This window comes from Carassius auratus, chromosome 38 (genome assembly GCF_003368295.1).
Source record: "Carassius auratus strain Wakin chromosome 38, ASM336829v1, whole genome shotgun sequence".
NCBI classification, from domain to species: domain Eukaryota; kingdom Metazoa; phylum Chordata; class Actinopteri; order Cypriniformes; family Cyprinidae; genus Carassius; species Carassius auratus.
Window position 1 is genome coordinate 8,317,343 of NC_039280.1, and position 27,873 is coordinate 8,345,215.

Sequence of the window (27,873 nt, forward strand, 5' to 3'; positions counted from 1 at the left end):
ATCCAGAAGGAGGGAAACGGGGGAGTGATTTATTGAGGGTTAAACATACAGATTATTCTCTTTCTTATGAAAAAGACTTTTTAAAAGTAGTCTAGTAGTCCTTTTTGTGCACTTTAAGATGTCCTCAAAGTGGTTCTTAACCAGTAGATTATGATACCAATATGGGTCCAGTTCTGTTCTCAAAAGGTTGAAGGATTGCAGGTGCATTTTTAAAAAAAAAACTTGTAAAATCATGCATTGATAGCAATATGAAAAGAAAATGCTTCCCATATATTTTGTTGTTTGTGTCAAAGTTAATATATCAGTTAAAAATAATAATAGTGATGATGATGATGATGATGATGATGGTTCACAGCAAATTCACCTGTGCTTGATCCATGTTTTTCCTTTAAACAAATTCAACCACATTAGATTTACTTTGAAATAATTTGCAAATGATTAAAAAGAAAGGACAAGTAACTCATTAAAAAATAATAATAATAATTAAGCTGAAAGGCTAAAATAGTCATTTATTATTTTTTATAAATAAAGATTTATTTTTCACTTATCTTATGCTTCAGTTCAGACACTTTTTTGTGTGTGTGAGACTGAAAAAAGGCTAAATTAAGAGAGTTTTAGGGACATTTAAGTGGGTCCACATGGTTTAAGAAGCTAGTAATATATAAGCACAAATCTCATCTCTTGTAACACATTTGTTTTGCCTCTGTAAAGTCTTTGTCTGTCCCTCACACACACATTCAGTGTGAGTTTTAATTACCTGCAGATATCTGTCTCATAAACACTAACACCAATTATGATAATTCCACCCATTCAAAGATGTTTAATTAAAAGGAAATGATTAGGACCCCTTGACTGTTTTATTTCCATTAACTGTCTTGTATGACAATATCAAGCACCCCCTGCGGAGCGCTGATAACGCGCGCGGGGTGAACGATAACACATCAGACAACTGCACCTATTCACTCCTATCGCGCGACAACCACCGCCACGCGTGGAGTCCTGAGTGAAAACCGATCTGTGGAAAATTGGAGAGGAAATAGTCTTCCCGGGATCAGCGTGGCCGTATAGAATTACGGTGGAGGCCCCTCCCCCTGTCTGGCTCGCTCTTTTTTTCTCAACCTCTCGGTTGGCTTTCCGAGAGGGCTCGATCCTACTCACGCTCAGAGCGCTGAGAAATAGCAGGCAGAAGATGGCTGACTCTACCGGGCACGGTGAGCCCACAGCAGCAGCAGCATCAACTTCACCGGGGCTTCTCACGCGCCTGCCATTCGCTGCCACTCCGCAACTCTGAAACGGCCCCGCCTCGCTCCGGGCCCCAAATATTGACAGAGATTTAAAGAAAACATGGCTGAGATGGAGAAAGAGGGAAGACCTCCGGAAAACAAGAGGAGCAGAAAGCCAGCTCACCCCGTGAAGAGAGAAATTAACGCAGAGATGAAGGTAGGCTGTGCGCGCGCTCTCTCACTGGCGCCCATAAAGGCTTGTCATTTTTGGATGCGTTGAGCGCACCGCCGCTCCGCCCTCGGGCTGAATATAGAGAACCGATTCATTCAAGCGCTGTGTGTTTGGGGTTAATCAACTAAGTTAGATTTTTTTTTTGGTTGCAGAACAGGTCGGCATTATTTTCCTCCCGTTTCTTTTTTTGAGCTCAATTCACACACCTTCTAAACCACTGTAGTCTTGCTTTCCAGTGCTTGAGATGACCTATTTTGTTTATATTGCATTATGGATTTTATTTAAACATATTTGTATGTGTTTTTCTATGTCATGGTGTGCGCGTAAAGTATGAAATGTCCAGAGTCAGATCACAGTAAGGTCTAGAGTGAAATCCTCTTGCTGGCTCCTCTGTAGTTGATGGTAAATCCAGTGCGTCAGTCTCCGCGTCAAACTGCTGCGTTACTACTACTACTAGCGCGTTACTATCACTCTGCTAAGCAACACAAAAGCATGAGAACAGAGTAAAAGTCAATAATGAAATAGAAAACATGTTGGAAGGCTGCAGCTGTCCAGCTGTTCTGATGGGAAGCGCTGGTCACTCCAGATGTTCATCTGTTCAACACTGACTGAGCGCTGTCTGCTCGTGACAAATGCACATTTAATAAGCCTTTTGGGGTATTTGGTATATGCAATCATAGTTTGGTTCATTCAAGAACTAGGAGATTCTTTCACTTTTTTGCTCCGTTTGAGCAGAGCCGTGCGTTAGTATGTTTTGAAGGCGCACACAGGCGCTTTGTCTCCTGGTTTTGTGGAGCTCATTGTCTGAAGCGTTTGCATCAGCTGCCATGCAGCCCAATGTTTTGGAAACGCCAGAATTTATCTGTGCTCTTTATCAGATCAAGCTACATTCATTCTGATAGCACCATCGTGGTATACAGGGACGCATTTAATTGGTGTTATTATTAATTTGATAACGTGTTTCGGTCACTGTAAACGCGTGTGTGGCTTTGGTGAATTTGCTCCGTTCGCTTTTTTTCTTGTTGGTGATTATTTGACGGAACCTGCGCGAGGCTCTCCGGTCCGCCGGGGCTTTAAATTTGACAGATATTGATCGACCTGTAGCGGAGATTCAGGCGTGCGTCTCCCCGGTCTCCTTAAATGCCACCGATCTTTCAGTTTGACATAACTCACACACACACAAGAGAGAGAGAGGGATGCAGTGCTGCCCTTGCAGAAACTGACTTATTCTGGAGCTGTTACGTGTGAGATGTGAATTATTGGGGGTTTGAGGGGCCAGGACTCTCTTGATTAATCAGTCATCACTTAAAAATAATGTGTTAATTGCTATTTTATGTTTAGAATAATTTATTTATGATAATTATACATTTTCGAACTATGAATCTTGACGTTTCATTCAGGTTATTCTGTTTGACTTCATCTATCCTTGCATTTTCATTAAAAAAATGTATATAAAAAAATAAAAATAAAAACACTTCAGGTTAAGTAGACAGAGGTCCTCACTGTGATATCATTTCCTGTTTATGTAAAATGAGAACAAAACAGCTGCATGCATGTTGCTTACATCACTGACTTTGACTTGGCCTGCAATTTTTTTTTTTTTTACAAATAAATAGTTAACTGTTTTTATGATAATAATAATAAAAAGGATGAAAATTTAGTTTCAAGAATGTCAGCATTTTAATGACACCTTTTTTTTTGCAGTCTCCTGATCATTACACCACTTGGATGTTTTTGAATATCCATTTTGAATTTTAATTTATAAATAGAAAAAAAAAATGTAATTATCATCAAGTTATTTATTATCTGTTTGAATATTACTTGCAGTTGTAATTAATTGTGAATTTAAAAAAATATAATAGATTTGAACAAAAAGAAAAAAAAACTTTGATCTGTAAGATTTTATTTTTATTTTTTATTTTTTTGAGGAGGATTGCTGCTTCAATGAACTGAACTGAAAATACATCACTGCCTATGTAACACGTTCAGACATTGTCTTTCACACTGCTGACCTTTCCTTTAATAAGGAATCAATTTTTATACAGTCAGTTTTTGTCAGAAATGGATTGCTGCTCAAATGGGGTGAATCTTCCATTCGCTTCCAATTTTGTTTGTTTTCCATTATATTCTTTCCTTTCACATACAAAAAGTAGAACAAATAAAAATCTGTCACAATCATTATCAAATATAAACATGACAAATTAAAAAAGAATTGGCATTCTGTCTGGTTATGGAGACCTTGAGGACAAAACTTGACTCAAGCTGTAATATACCCATCCTTGTCACCTGAGTGAGGTAGACAGCAGCTTATAGAACTCAGTTTATAGGCTGTGGCTTATAACAGCTTGTGCACTACTCATCTTTAATACACTGAATTTAGTGCATAGTTCAATGATTTCAAACAATACTTCAAAATCTGTCACACACTTTCATCTTTGTTTTGGTCTGTAATTTACTATGCTCATCTCCAAAGGTCTGTGGTGTGTTGGCCTTGTCAGGGGTGTTGTGTGCACCAGTCAGGCACAAGTCTGTTATTTTATCCGTAAGAGTTGTCATTTTTACCACAGAGCTGTGGATAAAGCTGTGGTGCCTTTCTTTTGACAACAGCAGGATTATTTTTTTGTATGACATAAAGATATATATTCATCTCACAGACCACCTATACCCACCTATATTATAATGCATGCAACATGCATTATAAATTAAATGACAAACACATAGCAGAATTTATTACATATACATTAACATTAACAGATAATACACTAGTCATTGATAACATATACATACACCATATCAAAACACTGCCGGTGATCTTTAGTAACGTATATGAACATGCAAATCAAATTAGCTGAGGATGCTGGGTAATGGGTGGTACAATAGTTTGTACACACATTTAAAACAAATGAATAATGTGGTTTATCTTTTTTGTAATTTAATGTACAAGATGGACTAAGGCATGGAATTTCTCACTTAAATGCTTCATCATGGCAACTTCTCAAATAAGTGACAGAAGTTGAACCATAATTGCCTCAGCTATCCTGAAACAGACAGGTGTTTTTCACAGCCAGAACGAACCTTCTTACCCTGCAATCTCTCTGATCGGATTCTGCAAGTTAAATTGCCTCTTGAAATGAATAATGAAGAGTATTTTTTAAGGCAGTTATTCTGTTTTAAATGTTTTAACAAAAAAATTAGAGGATGATTTTTAGATTCCCCAGAGAACCTTTCAGCAGACAGTTCTTACAAGAACCATTTTGGCCTATTATGAGAAGCATTTCAAAAATCTGAAAAACCTTTTGAGCAATGGAAAGTTGCAATGAATATTAAAGATTATTTCTAGAACCACAAATGCCAATAATGACTCTTTATTTTAAGAGTGTATAATTCAAAATAGTGGTCCAACAATATTGGTTTTTCAAAGATTTGGTTTCCCTAATCCTGGATACGTGGTTACATCCATACAGCAACATCCCATACATCTTCACCAGACACATGCAGGTGCCCTAGATACCCCATGCAGATACCCCATACAGTTACCACAGACAGACCACAGAGACGCCACCACAGCCGAGGGCGGTGGTCCCATGCATATGCAAATGGGGCAGACGAACAATGTGTGCGTGTCACGCCCCACGCAACATGAAAAACAGGAAACAGCAAAGCCATGGAGACAAAACAAAACTTTTCCCCAAACATTTGCGTCAACAGACACAGATCAGGTTCTGTGGAATCAAAGCTAAATTCGATATGCGGTGTAGAGTAACCAGAGGAGGGTTTAGAGCAAGGGTCGGTTTGAGGGGTCTGAGATACATGCGCGAACAGGTGTCAGTAACAGAGCGAAAATCACAGTGAGGTTGAATACTTCCATCCCAGCTGTATTATCGAATGTGTCTGCCAGCTTCACTCATTTTTCATTCTTAAACTCAGTGAGTTCATGCTTTCCACTGTGAGCAAAACTGTGACTAATACCCTTTCAAAAGGCTATAAATATAAAAGTAAATAAGGGACCTATTAGCTCTTGTACCTTAAGATATCACCCCAGTGACAGATTTGATTCCCTTTTTCCTTAAAGTACTTATAAATTTAGGAAGATCAGTTGCTTGTTCTTTAAAGGTGAAGGAAAAATCTTTTGTCACAGTCACTTCCTGTTTGAGGGTCTGTACCTATGTAAAAAAAACTCACAACATGCAGAACCAAAGCATACTGTAACAGATAAAGAGCGTGTGTGTATAAATACAATCTGTGTTTTACTCTGCACTTCTCTCTTATTGCCTCAGTGAGAACTTGAGACTTGAGCATTATGAATTTCTCCCTCTCACGTATCAGATTTCCACCAACACACACACACACACACACACACACACACACACACACACACAGCCTATGAAGAGTCCCTCACTTTGGGGCTGTTTAAAACAAATCTTTGTTTAATTTTGCTCTTACTTACAAGAAAAGAGACAAAGGTAAAAAGGCAAAAAGAACGAACCAGAGAGATATGGTAAATTGTACACAATCAGGCCTTGTGGAGGAATATACCTCTGAGAGAGATACACAGAAGAGACGTCTGTGAGAGTGTTGCCTTCATCTCCGTCTGCTTTCATGTGCAGCATGGTAAAATAAGGCCCGTGCTGGTGATTGCCCCGGCGGAGAGGGGGATGAGAGAGAGGGAGAGGAGAAAGGAATGTATACAGCAATAGGCAGCCTAAGCTGTAAAAACTGAAAGCTGAGAATACAGGCCGGATCGGATATCAAGGAAGGTAGATGGAAATGAAAGCAGAGCATAGTGGTGGTAGTGGGGGGGGGGGGTGAAAGAAAGAGAGAGAGGGTATGGAAGAGAGAAAAAGAAAGTGATATTCAGTATGAGAGAAGGACAAGAGAAAAAAGCAAGAAGGGAATGGAAAAGTGCGGGTTGGGAGGAGAGGAGAGAGAGAGCGAGACGAGGAGAGAGCGGTTGGTCAGAAGGAAAGTTAGTGAAGGGAGGAGGGAATTTTATCATGGTGTACAGTGACCTACTCTTGTTACTGCGCACAGGGTGTCCGATTCCCCCCGCCGCCACAATCATGGTGAACAGAGAGGGAATGAGATTTGCTGCTTTGTATCTTGTAACTTTTCTAGCTGATGTTTCAGTCTAGCATGAAAAGCATTTTCTCCAAACATTCCCAATTTCATTTAGTCTCTATAAGAGAGGAAGCACAGTATATTTCTCTCTATCTGTTTTTTTTTTCATAGTGATTTTTTGGTTTTATCAGAGCGTGGGTAATTACCGGGCGGCCTTTAGAGGGGAGGAGTGCAGGGAATTTCAGATTGCAATTATGCATTTGAAGTATCGTTTAGTGCAGAATCCAGAGCCTTTGACAGAACTCAAACTGATCTGCAGCACTATTAAAGACTAACTCACAGCAGTGATGCACATGAGGATGTATGTTGAAAACTGTCAGTTTTCCTCTGTGCTTTGTAACACCGTTTTCTAAACTTGTTTTGTAATGGCTACATGTGCATGCATAGATTTGTGCATGCAGTTTGATTGGATAAAATAAAAACATTAATTATAGTAAAATATATAACAGATTGGCATTAAACTGTTATATAACTTTAGGTTTTTCTCCATTTTAAAAAGAATTTCAATCAGAGATCCCTAAACTAGGGCCTGCAAGCTAAAGTTGTCCCATGATGACCTTTGAATTGGCCTGCCATGCCAAATCACAAAAGGAAGAGAAAAAATAAGGGGGAGGGGGGCATGAAGCTTCTTAATTTCATGTTTTTTTTTTTCATTATTATTATTTTTTAAATATAAACAACAATATAAATAAATCTGTATAAAATAATTTGAAACTATATATATATATATATATATATATATATATATATATATATATATATATATATATATATATATATATATATATAATTTATTTATTTTTCAATTTAATACATTTTAATTTTCAAATAATACAACATTTAATTTGGCCCAAGGCCCTCAATCAAGTTTGTTTTTTTGGCCCTTAATATTTAAAAGTTTGAGCACCGGGCACCCTGATTTTAATGAGAATATTTTCCTTACTTCTGATGATAATTTCAACTCCCTTTCTATAATAAATGTATCAAAATTGTTAAAATAAATTTGTATTTAAAAAAAAAAAAATTAATAATAAAGAATCACTGTCCCCAAGCCCAATGTGACCTTACCTTTGACCCTGTGATGAGTATGTGTGACCCCTTGTTAACTCTGTTAGTCAGGTGAGCCCTCTTGAGGAACTGTTGAACCCCTCTAAAGTCAGCTCAGCTGGTGTTCCCAAACAATCAGACCTCTAGAAGTGTCCAAAAACTCTTCAGAGCGGAGCTCAGGTGATACAGCTCAGCTGCTGATACAGTCTAATAGGGTTTCCTATGGACCTGGTGTTATTACTGCTTTGTGACTGACCTTGTGAACCCAGTCCTAAAACTGACACCTCGCCTTACAGACCAGAGGCAGGACAGACACCTGGTGGCCATACATCAGAAGTGCAGGGAAAGAGTGGAGAAGGGCTGTGCATCAGTTTGTACTGTAACTCATACATGTGTGCTTTAAAATATGTTGCACAACGATCCAGTAGTTATAAAACATTATATTAAATTATAACATATAATATTACGTTAGAGTGAATCCCTCATTTAGCCTTTTTAGATAACATGTCTATGTGTGTTCATAAAAGCAGTGTGCACTGGTGAGTCAAATACAAACCACATTAACTGAGTATGTATATATCGCAGAACATATAACAACAGTATGCTGCTTGGTAGGTAATGTGATTAACTGACAGTTTCTGTGTTTGATTGACAGTTGTTGACTCGTGTCTCATCAGGTCCCGTCCAATCGGCCCCTCCCAGGGGCGGGGCAGGCAGGCAATCTCCATGGCAACTCGCCCTACTTGATGGTGAGAGCCTCCCTCAGACTGACTAAAACAAAAAAGTGAAAGAAAAATACATACATATACAGATAGAAATATCTGATTGTTAAGATGCTCCCTTATGTCTTATGAACCCACTGAGATTTGAAAACAGGTGGGAAAAATAATGAATAATAATTTAATATTTATGTATTAGATATTTTAGAATTAATGTAACTTATTTTTTAATTAAATGTATATATTCAATATAATTGTATAATATAATTTGATTTATAATTACTCTATCAATTAAACTGTGCTTTACATATTAGCCGGCTTTTATTCATTAAGCAAATATCTACTAATATATTTGACAATATTTGACTCTTTTGAGGTAACGTTTAAATATTAGTCAGCAGATGCAGGGTACATGGCTATCAAAATCTCAAAGTATGATGTTTTTTGTCTTAAGTAGGTTTAAGCTGCATGGATTCTGCTGTGGTCCGGTCAAGGCTGATTTGTTAATAATGCTTCTTCCTCTTCTGTTCTCCGGTTGTCTGGTGTTGTTTGCTAGGTAGATGTTTGTTTGATGCCCTGGTCAGTCTATTGCCTCTTCAGATTTCTTTCTTAAAGGGATATGGAGCTGAAACATTTGAAGCTATTTTCAGTCAGATTTGGTCTATCGATGAGCTAGTGGATTTCTTGAATAAAACTATTTTGGCCTTGGTACACAGTAGTCATGCAAACATAGGATTCCCTGTGGAGATTTTGTTTATCCGCTTTGCAAATTCTACCACATAGGTTTTTACATCAATTGTCTCAGCGCAGTACACCTCCCAAACAGACTGCAATTATTTATTCTTTTAGATTCAATGTGTGTGTGTGTGTTGGCCATTTCTGTGAGAATGCATTATGAAATGAGTAATTCTGTAATCAAAAAATAGGCTTTAGTAGAATTTAACTGATACGTGAGCACTGTCATTTGATTCCTTACAACTTAAAAATAGTTTAATATGAACAGCTTCTAAAAAGTAAAGTTGCATTGTTAAATTGTTCTCTCTTTTGCTTTCCCTCTCTGTAGAGTTTTGCCGAAAACACCATGAATGAGTTGCTTGGATGGTACGGGTATGACAAAGTGGAGTTACGAGACTCGGATGACATAGAGATCCGCAACTACCCTGACGGAGAAGTGCGGCAACACGTCTCTGTCCTGAAAGGTGAGAGCTGACACAAATACTGAAATGGATCTCTGAAAGGCATGCAAAATAAGATTTACACATACCGTAGCAAATAGATTGTCTCAACGTGTTCAAAAGATAGGGGCTGGTAAGATTTGTTTGCTTTCTTTCTGGAAAAACAATTATACTTTTATTTAGCAAAACCACATGAAACTGATCAAAAGTGACAGTAAGGATGTTGATAATGTTACAGATGATTTTGATTTCAAACAAATGCTGTTCTTTTTCTTTCCATTAAAATAATACTTAAAAATGTATCATGGTTTCCACAAACATTAAGCATCACAAAAGTTTACAGCATTGATATTAATAAGTAGGCCTAGTATTCCCTGAGCACCAAATCATCATATTAGAATGATCTTATTTATATTATATGATATTATTAAAATATATTAAAATAGAAAACAGTTATTTTAAAGTGTAATATTTTTTCCCGCATTTCTGTTTTTACTGTATTTCTGATTAAATAAATGAAAAAAAATCTTACCGACCCCAAACTTTTGAGCTATTTCTTTTGATTCGCTTTCTAGACAAGATTGTTTGGGCACCTGAACCCACTCACTTACTTCAAATTTAAATTCAGAGAAAGTCTCAGTATCTAACTATACCTTCTGGACCCTCAGAACACTTGACACTAATATGCATAATTTGCATTCATTTTTTAATCATATTATCATCCCTTAATTCCCCATAGGTTCTTTGTAGCAGGTTAATTTCACAAACCTGTTTGCCACCAGAAAGAGCCTAGGGAATTCTGGAGCAGTAATAAGACTCAAAATCCAGACAAGGACAGGAACGAAAACAAGGACTGTCAGATTTTAAATGTTGTTAAAAAGAGAATGCGCCATTAAATTCCTGAACTTCCTCTGTCGTTCCCCCGAGAGCACTCCGATAAACCCACAGCTTTATCTTTGCACCCTCCATGCTGTCTCCTGGCTGGCCTCTGTGCCAGAGCATTAGAGAGTCTTAAACTGTCAGCCATTTTTCCTGCGGCCCTGTGGGGACAGAGAAAGAGATGGCGAAACAATGAGCTGGCTAATTCCTTGCTAAGTCCATACTCCAGCCTCCATTAAAGAAAATGGTGATTTAGGCATTAGATGGTTCCCAGCTAGCACCACATTTCTCCAGCCTACCACGCCTGCCATGTGATGCTCGCCATAATTACTTTCTGCCGTCAGACAAATCCACGGCCGCAGATTACGATATTTCACTATTGTTGGTTGACGTTGCTGGAAGTGGAGAGATTAGGCGAAAGACAATCAGACTTAATTAACTTGCTTAGCCGTGATCGTCTCTAAACGAGCATGCCGTTAGAGTTACAAATGGGCTTTTCTGCTATCTACCAGTAATCTGTTTGGGTGCCCTCGTTGAATCTTGTCTTATTTGCTGCAGGTGGAGGTGTGTTATGTGTACTATGGGAATGTCTTCTCTAGACTCTGTAAGAGCTATTTTAATCAGTTTTGTGCCATTTTACAAGACAAAACAGTGACGTGATGTGTGCGTTCGAGAGATTGCTAGAGTCCCAGAGTTGTGAATTAAAAAAATAATACACTGATCCTGAAGAAAATATGTACAGTTGTGTTTGAACAGTTTCTTGTGCAGTAAAAACTGAATACGCATACCGAGTCTCACAACTAATTTTACTTTTGTAATGTGGTATTTTCTAGTAAAACAGTACATTAATCAGAAAAAAGTACTTACATTATGAATCAGAATAGAGACAGATATGGATGTGAGATTGTTAAAACAATGACCAAACAACTATATGGTTTTTGTCAATGCAAAATAATGGTTATTTTGATTAAAGGTTATGTTTTTATTTTATTTAAAATAGCAGGGTTTTTTTCTTTCTTTAAATCCATTAAGGTTGTTAAAATTGTCAGTTACTGACTATAAAGACCATGACAGTCAAACCCACTAATGACATTTCCCACAACAAATATAGATCCCACTAACCTTATGTATTTCACACTGTGACTGAATTGTGAAACATAAACGACTCGTCATTACCTCTCTCCTCTCTAGAGAACTCTTTGCCAAAAGCATCCACAGTGGAGAACAGTAGTGGTTCTCCTCCACATGCCAACAGCTCTGGCTCTACTCCGACATCACGGAATGGAGTGATAGCAGAGGCGTCTGCAAACACCTCCTCCTCTAAGGAGCACGGAGGCCTGCCAATCATAGTGCCCTTAATCCCGCCCCCTCTGATCAAAGCACCAGCAGGTAAGAAACACAAACCGCATAAGCATGCATGCAAGTATCTAACTTACAAGTGCACATTTAACTGAACAAAATATATGTGTATTGTATTTATTCATGATAGCTTACACAAGCAGGGTTTTCATATTCGAAATTCCAGGCTACACACATACCGTCAAGTGTTGAGATTTCACACTGTAACTTTATGAACTGTGTGTTACTGTTGCATATTCATCAGACTGATAACATTCATTTAATAATTGCTTGACCATTTGTGAAAATGTTGCCATATCTGAGGTTGTCGTCTTTTAAACCAGACAATGAAACAGTACTGTCCCTCTGTCACTTTAACGCCATGTAAACCATTTCCCTCATATGCTGAAGCTAAACATGTGAAGGTTTTTGCGACTGTACAAATATCATTGGAACAAATATTGATATAAACATAAATGTAAATAAAATGCAGCTTTACTTGCATTTTGACACTAAGAGTCCAGTCACATTGTTGTAGCGTAGCAGAACAAAGTCATGGTGTCTGATGGGACAGCACCATGATGAGGTGCATCCCTAAACCAGTGTTCTGTACGCTGGTGTGTTTGTGTTTGTGTGTGTGTGTCTATGTATGTGCACTCGTATTTATGTGTGCGTTAATGTGTGTGATGTGGTGAGAAACAGATGGTGTAGACTTGCTAACTACCACAGCAACAGAAGCCAACTCCCCCCTCCCTATCCCCGCCCCTAGCCTGTGGCCCTCTTAAATAATTCATGAGCATGCGCATAGTGACAGAGGGCTTTTGAAGTGCAGGTATGTACTGCTCTACCACCGGATGTCCCACAAACACACACACACTTGCACAATCCCTCTTAAATTCAGGATTCGGATGGAGCAATGAGGCTGTGCTGTGGAAAAACAAACAGAATTGCCATGGCAACGGTTTATATTCGAATGTTTGTATTTTGAGGGTTGTAGAGGAACACTTTGAGTCCTTGTTGCTCTGTATGATGCAGTTTGTTAGGCAAGCTCTTTTTATATCTTTATATACTTCATATTTGTATGTACTTTTTCCAGCCTGCTGAATCTAAAGTCATCTTTACAGAGTTTAAGGCTGCTCTGCCTCTGCTCAAAATTAAGTGTAAAGACCCAATGCCACATAAAAAATTACTCAATTATGCCTGCTCCGACCCACCTCAAGCTTCTACTATCAAAGTATAGAGTTGTAATTTAAGTGCAAATGCATGTATGTCAGCTGTGAGCAGCATATAACAGTCTGTATAAAGACACCTAAATGCCACTTCTTTGCCACCTTTGCTGTGTAAATTATGCATAAAAAAAAAAGTTTTTTTTCTCTCTTCTTTTTTTAATGCCTGAATATGGTATGGTTTGAGATTTTTGATGGAACAGTTCACACAAAAATACATGTTTTATGATTTATTTTATGGTTCCAGGTAAAAATGACTTTTTCTTTTGTGGAACACAAAAGGAGATATTTTGTAGAATGTCCTGGCAGCTCTTTTCCATACAAGGAATAACAGGAATAACACACTTAAAAATGAAAATTCTTTAATCATTTACGTACTAGTGTCATCCCAGACTCATTGATTTTCTTCCACCAAATACAAAAAAAAAGAGAATTTTTTTTAAAAGATATGTTAGATATGTTTAGAGCTTGATGGTCATCCTTATCCCTTTTTCCTTTTCGTAAATGACTCTTTGTACGTTTTAAACAGGAACTATGCTTGGTTTGGTGTTCTTTCCTCTGATCTCATCTCCTTATTCTGATTATTTTGATTTGATTGGTCAGAAGTGGATTTGATTAATGAAATCTGTTGTATGTTTAGCTTATGGAGACATGTTTAACATAATTCTGAATTGATTTCTATCTCAAAATATAACTCGCACATTACAAAAGAGAGGAGAAATAGAGAGAGAGCGAGAGGAGGTGAGAGGAAAGGTTAAGTCTAATGGGCAGACATTTTCTCTCCGCACACTCAGATTTATCTGATCATTAAGCAGCTGCTAGAGGGTGAGAGTGTAAAAGATCTCTGAGGAGAAGCCATTTGACATGGGCAGATGCATTAAAATTATCACATACTAAATTTGATGTTGTGAGTCCCATCTTACCAAATTCAACATTATGAAAACACCCAAAAAGTTTTCTGTTGTGGCAATGTCAATTACATTTGAATCAGTTGGCTTGGTGTGTGTCTTTGTGGACCCTAGAAGCCCGCTCACCCCATTCCCAAACACACTCACATATGCTCGCACTTCAAACACCCAAACCCGAACACTTGTGCCCGCAAGCTTCTAGTTGTTAGTGGAGCATGCTGGGAAAGATCTAATATCATGTGGCATGCGCTGTGATGTAGGCAGATTGACTGATGCACAAACACAAGAGAAATACATACGTATATAGTCTTAATGTGTGTGGGGTGATGCATGATGACAGGTTTCTCTTAACCCTTTGTGGGCTGGTAAGGGAAAGATTGCTTTTGCTGTTCAAACACCCAGAGAATATGTCTTTGTGTGGAAAAATACATAGTTGTTGAGAAAATTATCTGGTATATGACGTCTGGTTTATACGTATGAATTGCAAAGGCACTTTAGTCTATCCTTCTTCTTGCTAATAACAATAAAAGAAAATCAAAGAGATGCAATGCTTGTATATCTGTGTTCACATATGTTTATGTACTTGAATTTATGGTAAATGTGGTCTCAGTAATATGAAGAAAAACAACAATGGTTTATGTTGTATCTGAAATTTCACTATTTTTCTTCTACATTCTTTCTCTTTTTCTCTCTCTCTCAGAGGAGGACACCTCTAATGTTCAGATAATGTGTGCGTGGTGTCAGAAGGTGGGAGTGAAGCGTTATTCTCTCAGTATGGGCTCTGAACTGAAGAGTTTCTGTAGTGAAAAATGCTTCGCTGCCTGTCGACGTGCCTACTTCAAACGCAACAAGGTAAATGCCCAGTCTCCGCCTCTTCCTGTCCCCTCAGCCAATCAGGCTACTTCTGTCTGATGTCACTTCTTCTGTTCTGCCCTAACCTTCATTGTTACTGAATTCTCTGGCTCAAAACTTTAAATAATTCTTACGTTATTTTTTCTTTAAAATGTTTTATACATTTCAGACAGAGACAGGTTTAAAAAGAAGCAGGTATACAGTACGTAGCAACTCTCTGATAACAGTTCAAGTCATTTTCCAATAAACAGTCTTTAATCGGTTATTTTTGTGATCAGCTTAAACAATATTCAGTTTTTAATTTTCATCCATTATTGTTTTTACTTCACTGATATTTTTGAACATGGTCAGTTCACAAAGACAAGCTGATGGCATGAGTCATTTCTACTATTTAATACATTATAATGGATAGAATATTAAACTCATTATTTTAAGGATGGGAACAATTTTTTTATTGTAATTTTTTTTTTATTAAAATACCATAATTTTGGTGAAAATGGGTCTCATGGCCGTGGATTAGATCATCTTTGTGATGTTTTGTGGCATTAGCTGGTTTCTCTCACTCCACCCTGTTTGATAATATTATGGAAATTATAAACTAACTCACTGAACAATGTCTAGCTTTTACTCTGTCTTTTAACTTTGTTCCCATCCTGATTATTTTCTTGAAATTGTGTAAATAATTGATTGTTCCTGAAATTTACCAGAGCATATCTCTGAAAGACTATTTTCCCCTTTTAAAGAGATATTTCCTTACTCAAAAAGTACAGCACAATACACCATAACAGCAGTGAACCTCATTTAGATTTAAACCTCATGCCATCAGAGTGAGACAGATATTGATTGTGTGTTTTCTCTTCTATCTAAGCTTGGATATGTGAGGAATTGCAGTGTAAGTATACTGTGTTTGGATTTCTCCTCTCCTCGTGTGTGTTAGAGACTCTCTTGCACACTTATTCACACACTGATGGAACTCATAATACCATGGACGCATGTAAACACACTCTTAGGCACATACTCATGCATACAAAAGCACACACACCAGCACACACACAAATACACCTCACACATGCATTTGTTCACACACAAGAGTCTCACATGCATGCGTACACACTCCCACATGCATGCATGTTTGTTCACAGCCACCCCTTGCTTAGTGTGTGGTGTGTTTGAGGACAGAGTGGACAGCATGAACAGACCAACGAACATGCAAACATAAGCTTTACTGGCGCTACTACACACACGCATATAAACCTAAATGCATACAGTAGTCTCTGTGTCACACACACAAAAACATATGGATACACAAAACAGACGTTTGTATAAATCTCATAAATTGTTGAGCAGAGTAGATGTCCAGGGGCATAGAGTTTGTATATCTTCTTAAAATGTATAAAAAAAATACATACTTTGCTGTAGAAACCGTAAACCTTATCTATAACAGGTTCTACAGGGCATAGATATATATTATTTACATAGCTAAATATAAAACATGATTTTTTTTTGGAACTAGAATAAAGAACAAGTATATATATGTAGATGTGCATATATATTTTGATAATGTAAATCCCTACTTTTTTAAATAAATTCAAGAAATAAATCAGTTTGAAAATGAAAGCAACTTACAGTAGTTAAAAAGTGTAGGCAAAAACATGTAGTCAGAAAAACGAACCCCTCCACACAAATATAAAATTACTTCTAATTCAGTGACAGTGAATTCACAACTGTTAAGGACTGGCTATATTCATATGTGTGGGTTACATTTCACCCCAAATTCAAAAACAAACAAACAAATAAAATATAGGAAATTATAAAAAAAAAAAAAATCAAATTATATTTTGGTGAACAATTAATGGTTCTAAAAATTAATCCTATTTTATTTACTCATTCATTTTGCATTGTGACATTTCATGACAGTTGAACATTAATTAAGCACCCCAATTTTGATTATTACAAAAAAAAATCAAATTGTAATATTTATCTCTGCTGATTTATGCTGATAAAAAAAAAACAAAAAAAAAAAACCTTGCACTACAGTAATGCGATTCTAATAAAATGCCTAGACATAATAGTAATGAGAGTTTTGTGGGTAAAATCTGCTAAGATATAATGAAGAAGAAAAAAATCAGTATGCAAACAATTTTAAATACTTTAGTTTTAATTTCTTTCTTTTTATTCTTTGAATTTGGGGTGGAATGTGGCCTGGACAGATTCTCTTTTTGTGCAATGTACAGTATCCAAGTTATTGGAGGAATGGCCTGGACGTGTTTTTGTGAGATTTACTCAAACACCGATTTAACCCTATGAAGTTCACATGAGAGCGTGAGGGTCTGTTGTGCATCTGCAGTCTAATTTCCATTGTCCATGTTTTTATTATAAAAATGTCATTAGAATTATGCTCAAAGTCCAGATTTTCATAATTTATTTACTCACGTATAATAAAGAGAACGGGGTGTGCTGAGTGACATCATCTGATATGCGGTCAGTGTAGTCTGTGATTATATAGTGTAAACTGTGAGGTCGTTTTGGCACGTCTGTGGACGTTTGGATGCTGTATCTGGTTCTCTGAGGAGACACGTCTGTGGAATGCCAAACGAACGTCTGGCAGGAGCATGTTCATTTAATCCCACCAATCATAGAGCTGTGTACTTCACTCCTTTGACGATTCTCCTGGCGTTCTGCCACCACTGCGACTCCACCTTTATTTCTATAATTCATTAGGATGGGGAAACTCTATTATGCTCTAAGATGATATGAACATTTTCTCTTTCAGTTTTGTCATGCACACCACAAGGTCAGCTGCACAGATAAGCAGTATTATGTTTGTGTGTGTGAAATAAGACACTGGGAGGGGCTGTGGGGCGGTGGGTCTGCTTGCGGTCTTGTGTTACTGCAGTAAATACCTGCAGCTGCTACATCTGCAAAACTCCAAACGGAAAAGGAGAATGCATACACACACATACGTATCTCTATCATCCCACCGGCCCACCTTGGGTAGTAAAATATCCTCACACCAGCTGCTTCAGGTGATTATAATTCCTCCCTAATAAAGGTGTGTGTGTGTGTGTTTGTTTGTGTGTGAATAAGGAGTGTCCTCCTCAGAGGAAATGTGGTAAACCTCTGTCAGACACGCACGTGCACACACACACACACACACACACACACACAGTATTGTTATTGTATTGTGTTTATTGTGTCAGCCAGTGGGCTCGTTTTACAGTGTCCAAATCCTCCTCAGATTTGCATGTGTGTGTGTGTGTGTGTGTGTGTGTGTAGGTGCTGAGCTAATGAATTTTGACAAGATATTTTTAGCCTCATGAAACCTTAGAGTAACTGAATATTTGGAATACAGAGAAGTGTGCCCATATATGGTGATTTGTTCTGGACTGAGGTGAACAGGACTGAAATGTATTTGTGAGGAGCAAAGCTGAATAAGTACAATGAATTGGGGTCAGTCTAACTCGGTTACAGTGAGAGTTTGTTGTAGTCTAGCTTTAGTGGCAAACTGTGCCATGAAAACAGTTATCAAAAGAACATACAAACTATGGCATAGAACGTTTTAATGCCAGGCATCACAATCAAAAAAGTAGTTGTGTAAAGTATAAATAAGTTCCATATTGTGTTCTTTAGACATGCACACTTTTTGTTATGGGAATTATTAGTACAGGTTTTCTGAGCTTTGGCTCAATTCTAGTATACAATTTTTTCTTTCAACACTTAGTTTCTTGTTAACAGTAGATTTTATTTTTTTTATTCATTTTAAAAAAGGGATATGTGGAAAAAGTACATTACTGTAACCCTGCACAATAAATTGCATTGTAAAATTTATAGAATGTGTAAAACAAACAAACAAAAAAGATCCAAAGGGATTGAAGGAACACATGCTGCTGAATATTTTTTTATGGAAACCGTGCTAACATTTTTTCATTAAGTTTTTTTTTTTTTTTCAAGAATAGAATGTTTATAAAGACAGCATTATTTTATCACAAACAAACAATAGATACATTTTCTGATTATTATTATAATTAATGCATTTACTTATGGAACAGGGGGTGTTTATCATATTGCTATAGCCTTTATTTTATAAAAACAATAAGCAGCTTTAAAGTAAATTTACCATTCAAGAAATCTTTACCCCTAGTAAAATTGGCATACATCGCAATACATGGTATTATGAGTCGTGGTCTAGTGGTTAGAGAGTTTGACTCCTAACCCTAGGGTTGTGGGTTTGAATCTTGGGCTGGCAATAACATGACTTTGTGCAAGGCATTGAAACCCCAACTGCTCCCTGGGTGCTGCAGCATAAATGGCTGCCCACTGCTCTCTGTGTGTGTGTGTGTGTGTGTGTGTGCGCGCCCTTTGGATGGATTACATGCAGAGCAAGAATTCAGAGTATGGGTCACCATTCTTGGCTGAATGTCATGTCACTTATCATTGCTGCATAATGTTCTCAAAACTGTCAAAATTAATTAAACAAAAATGTTTGCCTGAAAGAGAGAGAAAGAGACATTGAAGAAAATGGGTACAAATGAACCTCAGTCTTGGACACCTGGGAAAAGCAATCCTTTTTTAAACAGCCAAGCAGATGGACTCAAAGACAGACAGTCTGACCGTTTTGTGCTTCATGCCATAAAAACGGAATGAAACAAAATTAAATAAATGCAACTCTGCCAATGAGAGCAAGAAAATAGAGGAGTGTAGACTAACTGGCCATATGCTGTGCATGTGTGTGTGTGTGTGTGCATGTGAATGTTGTTCAGTATTTTGGTGTGAGTCATCATACAGACACAAAGATAGTATATAAGCTGAAGAAGCATAGTGAATACTAAAATCACCTACAGTACATTGTGAGGACAGCCAGTGCTCCAAAACTGACTAAACCTACTAAATAATGTCTTTGTGTGAGGGTTAGGACAGAACATACCAAGTCACTGGAAATGTGTGTGTTGGATCTTAACCAGTTAAACATCCTTTTTTTGACTTTTTCCATTAATTTCTTCATCTACTGGTTCATTCATACTTCATTCTTCCCGGGCTCTTCTTCTGCACCGTGTGCCTGTGTGTGAGTGTGTGTGTGTGTCAGGAGAAATTGTAACTCTCCTAAATGTTAGATTTGATTACAGTGTTAAAATCTGACAGAGCGTAAATTATAAGCCAGTAAATGGTGATGTTGAATTTATATACACATATCTCATTAAAATACTCATAACAAATGAGAACATTCATACATCTATAACCAGTAACTTAAGTTACTGCAGGTTTACAAACGTGCAACTGATTTATTCATTTCTATTTCAAATGTTAAAGAATTAAGATTGTTAAATTACTTTATCTCTGAAACAAACTCTTTTAGCTGTGTGTGTGTGTGTGTGTGTGTGTGTAAGTGTCGAAGCTATTGGGCCTCTTCTTCCTCGGGTCTTGTTGCCATGGCGTTGTGACGGGTGCAGGGTGATTATTTCATAGCTTCTAGCCAGGAGAACAAACATACACACTCTCAAATCACTGTCTCACACATACATAGACTTGGCCACTCCAGCAACTCACATATTAGCGGACGCAGCCTGGGCAACATGTCGGAGCAGTGGAAAAATTCTTAATTAATAGGGTAACAGGTTAATGTCAACTAACAAATGCATTGCTTTACTCAAATGACATAGAAAAACAAAAAAACGTATAATAATCCTAATACTAATTCATTTGATTTCGATTTGACAAGTGAAATGACACGATGTATTTACATTTTTCAGCCAATGAAAACCTTGTTGTCAGCAGATAGATAGACAGACAGACAAACAGACAGACAGACAGATAGACTGATAGATAGACTGATAGATAGATAGATAGATAGATAGATAGATAGATAGATAGATAGATAGATAGATAGATAGATAGATAGATAGATAGATAGATAGATAGATAGATAGATGAACTTGTTGGAATGTTGGTGTTGGTTAGGTTTAGGGTTAGGGTTGGTGTAGGGCGATAGAAAATACGGTCTGTACAGTATAAAAACCATTACGCCTATGGAGAGTCCCCACAAGGATAGCTGACCAGACATGTGTGTGTGTTTGTGTGTGTGTGTGTGTGTACAGGTGTTTCAGAAAGTGCCTCAAATGTGTTCCCATCTCTGTCCTTGGAGAAGTACATTTTACCCGGCAATGGGCAAAAGGCACAAACACACACACACACACACACACCTGGGTTTGGTTGCGTGATGCCCAGATGGTGGCTGGCAGAGATGTGGTTTCAATGCTAAAGCCCATGTGGCATAACACACACTGCAGCAATTTGGGGCATGTTTTACAATACGGAGGCACAGAGTTGTCTTCACATACACTATCAAACTCTGCAGTTTTTGGTTACTTAATAAGCCATCAGGTGCAGTGAGTTTTGTGTGTCTGCATTTGGCTTCATCTGTGATTGTGTGTATGAAAGAGGCTTCACAGTGCAAAAGAATGGCTTGTGTGGTTATTTCTTCGAACACCGTCATGCCTCAAGTCATTAAGACTGCGGACATGCCATTTGTGTGAGTGTTAGAGTGTATGCAGCCTCATTAGTGCTATATGTAAATGAGTTGGCTCAAGTCCAGGGGGGTCACAGACACTACACAAAATAAAGACAGAAGATGGCACAAGTGTGCGTATGCGGAGACTGATGTTCTTCAGTTTTTTTTGTGAGTGAGGTGTTTGTCAGCAGTGGCATTCAGGTCCCCAGAGACAGAATAAAACAGTGAGAATATGAAGGATACTCTATAAACTCATTGTTTTATTTTAATTATTTCAGTGCTATTTTATGATATTTCATTTATTTTAGTGTTGAGTATTTCAGCTATGATTTTTCCCCTAATTTTCTAGAATATTTCTGAATCTTTTTTTGTTTTTTTTAAGAATCTGATATAATTGAAACATGTACTTGTTTGAGTCTACCATACTACTATATAACCTTGGGTTACAGAATTAGAATGTAGACAGACACACTCACACAGAATGTCTCTTTTTTCTATATGTCTATTCAGGTCAGCACGTTGTTTTTATTCTCTCACACCATTTCCTCATTCACATCATTCCTTCTTTCTTTTCTACATCTGTTATGTGTGTGTTTATTTTCAGTTTTGGCCATGCATAAAAAGGGACATTATTTTTTTCCTTTAGGCCAGAGAGGAGGAGGGCGTTCCACACCACAGCTTGTCCAAAGACACGCCCAGACTTGTCCTCAAGACAAACAGCGATGTGCTTGTAAGATATAAACCATTTAACACCCCAAAATTTGAGATGTATAAACAGCCAATGCATACTGATTAAGATGATTTAGATTTTAGAAAGACTGTATGATTGTGGCCATGTCTCAAAGTCTTAAGTCTAAATTCTAAAATATGGTATTGACAAGACATTTGTCTTGTTTGTTCTAATATATCCCTTAAAAAAATAAAGAAAACATACTTATTATAGTTAAACAATGGTAACCACAAATTAACCATGGTTTTGCTACACTAATGATGGCATTTGTAGTAAAACTGTGGTTATAAAAATGGTAATCTTTATCAATATCTATGAAAAAAAAAAACACTTGGTTACTACACATTTATTTTAATAAAATCATGGTTATTTTGCCAACTATTTTTTTATTGTGACATTACTGTATTACTATAATTTTTATGTCGTAATATATTTTTTCTGCATTAAATTGATGAATATAATGTCACAGTTAGAAACCTAATGACTTTGTATGTGCTTGTTTTATTTCGGGGTGAAATATGACCCATAAATTCTTTCGTAAATTCCTAAAGACTTAGCACTTGACACAAGACTGGTCAAATCACACACCTGCACTGTTAACTCAAGACTAGATCGTGAGGTGTTCTGCTTATCTACTTTATTAGCTGTAGAAACAGTTTGTTACTTCTTTCTGACATTCCATATTTCATGTTTTTGTTTAAACATTGTCAATCTGCATTGAATGTTACTGTTTTCCACATGAATGGACAAGTGGGGTAGGTGTGTGTGTATAAAATCAGCATATGGCTGGTCGAGAACAGACACATTCTGGGGCCAGAGGGTGTGCATGATGGGAAAAGAAAAGCATTTGCACAGAAACTTCCTCTCTAACGTTGAGTTGGCAGCCGTACGTTAGCAGGTAATTACAGTAAAAGAGCGTACAGCTACTCGCAGCATGGTCACGGACATCAGCTTAACGGCCACAGCAGAAGTAAATGACAGTAATTTCCTCTCAACCATGTTAGAGAGAGAGAGCAAAGCTAAATAAGGGTGAGTGAAAGATTAAGAGAAAGAGAGAGACAGTGGAGAGAAGCGAGCGAGAGAAAAAAGAAGTCCATTAGGGTAATGTGCAGTAAAATTTCTCTTAGAGAGCCATGACTTGTTAAGTGGTCTCCATCTGTCTCGCTTTTTAAACTCAGGAAATATGAAAATCATTTATAATTGAGAATATCCAGGCATGCCTCGAGCTGGTTTATGCGTGTTAACTGGCATGGTCAGAGCTCCCACATTTGAAACAGAGCGAAGGATTCATTAAAAAAATCACATTGATTCATGAATGAATGGTGTCTGTCAGCTTTATTTTTCTCCGCATCATCCTGCGGCAGCCAGCTTCTTCCATATTATATCACTTCAAGTAATACACTAAAGATTGGATTACTGATTCAAAATCAGATGTGTATTTATTTGTATGTATATATGTCTTTTGATTTGTTCTAAATAGATACTTTCATTAATCAATATTTTACTATAATAATAGCTCAACATCCTTCATTGGTTAAGAAGCAAAAGTAATATAATAAGACTTTCTTCTGAGAATATATTTTGACGTTACCCACTTGTTTTAAACATAAACCTCATTAGCATAAAAAGATACACTGTGAGGTCTTATTTTATGCAGTTATCCAATGTAAATTTATCTTGCTTTAAGTATGTTTGTTTTTACTGGAAAATAAGGTTAAAAAACTGATTAAGAAACTTGTGTCTTGGAAGTAGACTTGTGTTACTATACAATGTGTATATATGCAAGTGTGTCTACTTCCAGCGAGCCTCCCTCTTTCTCTCTCTCTCTTTATCCGTGTGATGAATGTCCATCATTGACAGTAGTGGCATATGATAAATGCCTTCATTATCTTCAGTGGAACTCTGGCTTTGGCAGTCAATTCACTAGTCTTAAGAGAAATCTCTGTCTCTGCAGTCTGCTCAGGTAGGCCTGAGGCAAATCATATTCTGATTCGGATTCAAAAGCGGTATTGGCATTAGCCAATGCATTAGTAAACAGTACACACATTTGGACACAACACATATCAACCCAAGCATGCATAGGGCTTTGTAGCTATTGGATTTCCACTGTGTTCAGCTTGTGTGTAGTTATAGCATGAGAGTGTCATTTGTTTCTACCTCATTTTGGGGCAAATTCAAGAATGTAGCACATTACCATGTAGTATTTTAGCATGAAACATGCCTGCTTTCTATGTTAATTAGGCTTATTAAAGACACTAACAATAATAGTTCTACCACAAGCTAACACCCAGAACCGATTCACAAGAATTTGGGTGTTTGCACCATTACTTAATTTGCATAAACCTAGTAAATTTGGGAGCTAAAACATCTGAAGCAGTCCATGCAAATGAACAATGCAATTCATTCTTTGTGAATCCCCCATTCTGTGTGCAGTTAGTTGTGTTGCCAGGTCTGTCTTTGTCGACCTGTCTGTCTTTATGACAAGCCAATGTTTGCAAAATCTCTTTCTATGTACTCTACTCGCCAGGCCTGAGGCAAATTTTCTCCACTTAACTACTTTGACTGACCTCCTCTCTGGAGAGTGACAGCCTTATCAATTCCAAGACAGTTTTGTTGAGTGATTGGACAGACAAAACTTTCCTGGCAGAAGGAGTGTCAAAGAAAAGGAGTGAGACAGAAGCAGTGTTCAGTCATTTAGTAGTATTTCTTCCTTATAGAATAGTTATGACGATGTTTACTTGTCTATTTTTTGGCCTGTTTATCCCCCTGTTAAGTTATTCTTTGTGTTAGCAGTAGACAACATATTGTTTAATTACCCAGAGTTCCCCAGTTCTGTCTTACTCTCACATGTACACACAACCCACATTTTCTGTCTCACAGGTTTAAGCCCCTCGGTCCTGTCTATCTCAGTCTGTTGTCACTGTCTTTCTCAGTTAGTGTCACCTGCAGTGCCACAGATACACACTCACATACACACACTCAAAATCCACATGCATAATTGCCCCTTGAAGGGAAAACCTTTTAGTAGTGGCTGTCAGAGTTTGACCCTGCAGCTTGCCTTGGGCAGCTGACTCCTGACATCTTGTAATGAGTGTGTCTGTGTATGTGAGGATGCATGTGTCAAAAATACTGAAAGCCAATGTGTTAGGACGAGTTACAGAACAATAATCAGAAAAATACACAATAAGAACCCTTTTAGCATTATATATATATTATATATATATATATATATATATATATATATATATATATATATATATATATATATTAGTAATAGAGAAGGACAGTCATACTCTTTTAATGATGTCTTAGTCCACAGAGAGTGCTTGTATAAGTATGCTTTAATATAGACATTGTGAAGTATTAATCTATAATTTAGGTTGTTAATTTTGTGGTTGTTTATGTTACAGGTCTGCGATTGGTGCAAACACATCCGCCACACTAAGGAGTACCTGGATTTTGGAGCTGGTGAAAGACGGCTCCAGTTCTGCAGTGCAAAGTGTCTGAACCAGTATAAGATGGACATATTCTATAAAGAGACTCAGGCCGCACTGCCAGGGGGTTTATGTAACCCTCCTCTCCCCACGAGTGATACGATATCGGAGAGTACAGCGGGTGTACAACTCCTTACACCCGAGTCCTGGAGCGCACCTCTAAATGAGCTCCGCAGTCGCAAGGCACCTTCACCAGGGGGTGCCACCACTGTAGCGGGACCTTCTGGATCCACCTCGGGGTCGCCATCTGAAACTGGAACTGTTTGTTCATCCTCGTCCTCATCATCCTCGTCCTCATCATCTACGAAAATCCCCACACCGCGGCTGCATGAAAGCCCTGCGTTAGCGCCACCTCCTCCTCCACCACCGATAGCAGGTTTACATCCAGCTCTGGGTGTGCCGCCTGGCAGCCCGCCGATGGTGATGACACCGCGTGGCCCAGTTCCTCTCCCTCTCTTTATGGAGCACCAGATGATGCAGCAGATCCGCCCTCCGTTCTTACGTCCCCCAGGCCCCAACAGCCCTCATTCCAATCCCATGATTCCTGGCATTGGGCCACCACCTCCTCCTCGGACTTTGGGTCCTCCATCAAGCCCTATGTACCGCCCGCTCTTTTCCCCCCACATGCACCCATCCTCCAACCCAAACCTTCCTGGGAACCCTCCGGGTATGATGCCACATCCCGGTGGCCACATGCCAGGCTTGCCTTTCCCCCCAGTTAACATGATGCCAGCTGGACCCATCCCAGTTCCACCCATTATGAATATTGGCATACCTTCTTTAGCCCCCCTAGTGCCACCACCAACATTATTAGTGCCCTATCCAGTGATTGTGCCATTACCGGTCCCCATACCCATTCCAGTGCCCATACCCTTCAATCCGCAGGCTTCTGGTGACCGACCAGGAAATGATGGAACACTTCTGAATGCTGCAAGCGAGCGGAGTGCTTCAAAAGCACCACCATCATTTTCTCAAAGCACCTCCAGAGGGGAGGGGAGGGACTTTCAGCAAGCCCCTCCCACCTCAGATACATTTTCGCCAGGATTTTCCAAACAGACGGAGCAGGGCAGGGCAAACGTGGCAGAGCTCATGGTTAAAACAGAGAACTCTGGTAACGGAAGCTCTGGACACTCCCAGAAAGACACACCAGCAGATGGAGTCATTGATTTAACAACATGTCGCCGTTCCCGGCAACAGCTAGTTATCCAGAGGGTTGTAACCTGTGTGCAGGTAAAAGCAGAGCCCGGGTTAAGCCCACCACCTGCAGTTTTGGGTGAAACTGAGGTGGATGGGTCAGCTGGTACTAGCACAGGTAAAATAGAAGATAACCACAGAGACAGTAATGCTGAAAGTCCGTTGGCTAGCGTGGCTCTGCCTTGTGCCGACCCGTCCTACTGCAGTGGCACACCGCCACTTTCCCATCCAATCACATGCAGTGACTTCTCTGTTCCTAGCAACACCACCACAGCTAAATCGGAGCCTGGCTCTGCTACACCCTGCAATGTGATTGTTAATGGGAGCTGTAATGTGCCTCCAACAGAGAGTTCGATCAGAACACCTCTGTTAGAGCAGCGCCCTCTAGTGGACCCCTGCCGCAGAACTGCCGCTGTGTGCGACGAGCCTGCGGGGGCTGATCTAGAAGGAGAGGACCTGAAAGAGAACAGCTGCTTAGCAACAGAAAGAGACTCAGCAGGTAAGAGAAGCTCAAATGACCAGTCTGCCATTACCGCAGTAACAGGGGAGGACAAACCTCAGAGCCCTGAAGATGCCCCATCTGGTGAGGACCATGCCTATGCCCTGCCCCTAATGCCCAAACCTGGCTGTGTCATTCAGCCCGTGCCCAAACCTGCTGACAAAACCGCTGCCATTTTACCCTGTGGCTTGACAGCACCATTAACAGGAACCGTTCCAATGGAAATGGAGCCTCCACTGAAGAGAAGGTGTCTGCGTATCCGCAATCAGAACAAGTGAAATAGAGGACAGGTGAGGATCAGATTTTGTCCACTTCCTTAGTAGTCTTATGATTTACTGTATGTCTGCCTTCATTCTTAGATTGCTTTAAGCGCTATAATGCCAGTATAATGCTGTACATTTTTCTGCTTTTTTTCTTTTTAAGATTTTTATAATAAAGAAATAGATCACGCAAAAATAAAAACAAATATTTAAATATTTTTTATTTAAACACAAAAAGTAAATTTTGAGATGAATTTTGTCCCTCTTTTCTATACAATTAAATGTTTAACTAGAGTATTCTTAATTCAAAAGGAAGCAAAAGCACCATAACATTTTCACAAAAGTTAATGTAAGTCTATAACTCACTAATATATCTAACATACACTACCATTAAAATGCATGGTGATTTTTGATAAAAAAAAAATAAATAAATAAATAAAACATTGTATCTGATGAAATCTCTGTTTCTGAAAT

The 27,873-nt window shown here is 38.3% G+C and overlaps 1 protein-coding gene across 7 annotated transcripts in view; it reads left to right on the plus strand.

Moving 5' to 3' along the window:
• Window positions 1–690: 690 nt before the first annotated feature.
• The window catches only part of LOC113056914 (sine oculis-binding protein homolog), a 29,667-nt gene continuing 2,484 nt past the window's right edge, over window positions 691–27,873 (plus strand). The window contains exons 1-8 of one of the 7 annotated variants that reach the window (XM_026223837.1): window positions 691–1,440; window positions 8,298–8,369; window positions 9,403–9,538; window positions 11,585–11,782; window positions 14,566–14,717; window positions 15,586–15,609; window positions 21,869–21,952; window positions 25,363–27,429. In XM_026223837.1, the coding sequence (XP_026079622.1) occupies window positions 1,345–1,440; window positions 8,298–8,369; window positions 9,403–9,538; window positions 11,585–11,782; window positions 14,566–14,717; window positions 15,586–15,609; window positions 21,869–21,952; window positions 25,363–27,417 (2,817 nt within the window). In that variant the 5' untranslated portion in view covers window positions 691–1,344 and the 3' untranslated portion in view covers window positions 27,418–27,429. The remainder of the gene's footprint in view (window positions 1,441–8,297; window positions 8,370–9,402; window positions 9,539–11,584; window positions 11,783–14,565; window positions 14,718–15,585; window positions 15,610–21,868; window positions 21,953–25,362; window positions 27,430–27,873) is intronic. The other 6 variants (XM_026223840.1, XM_026223838.1, XM_026223839.1 and 3 more) reach the window with 6 other exon arrangements.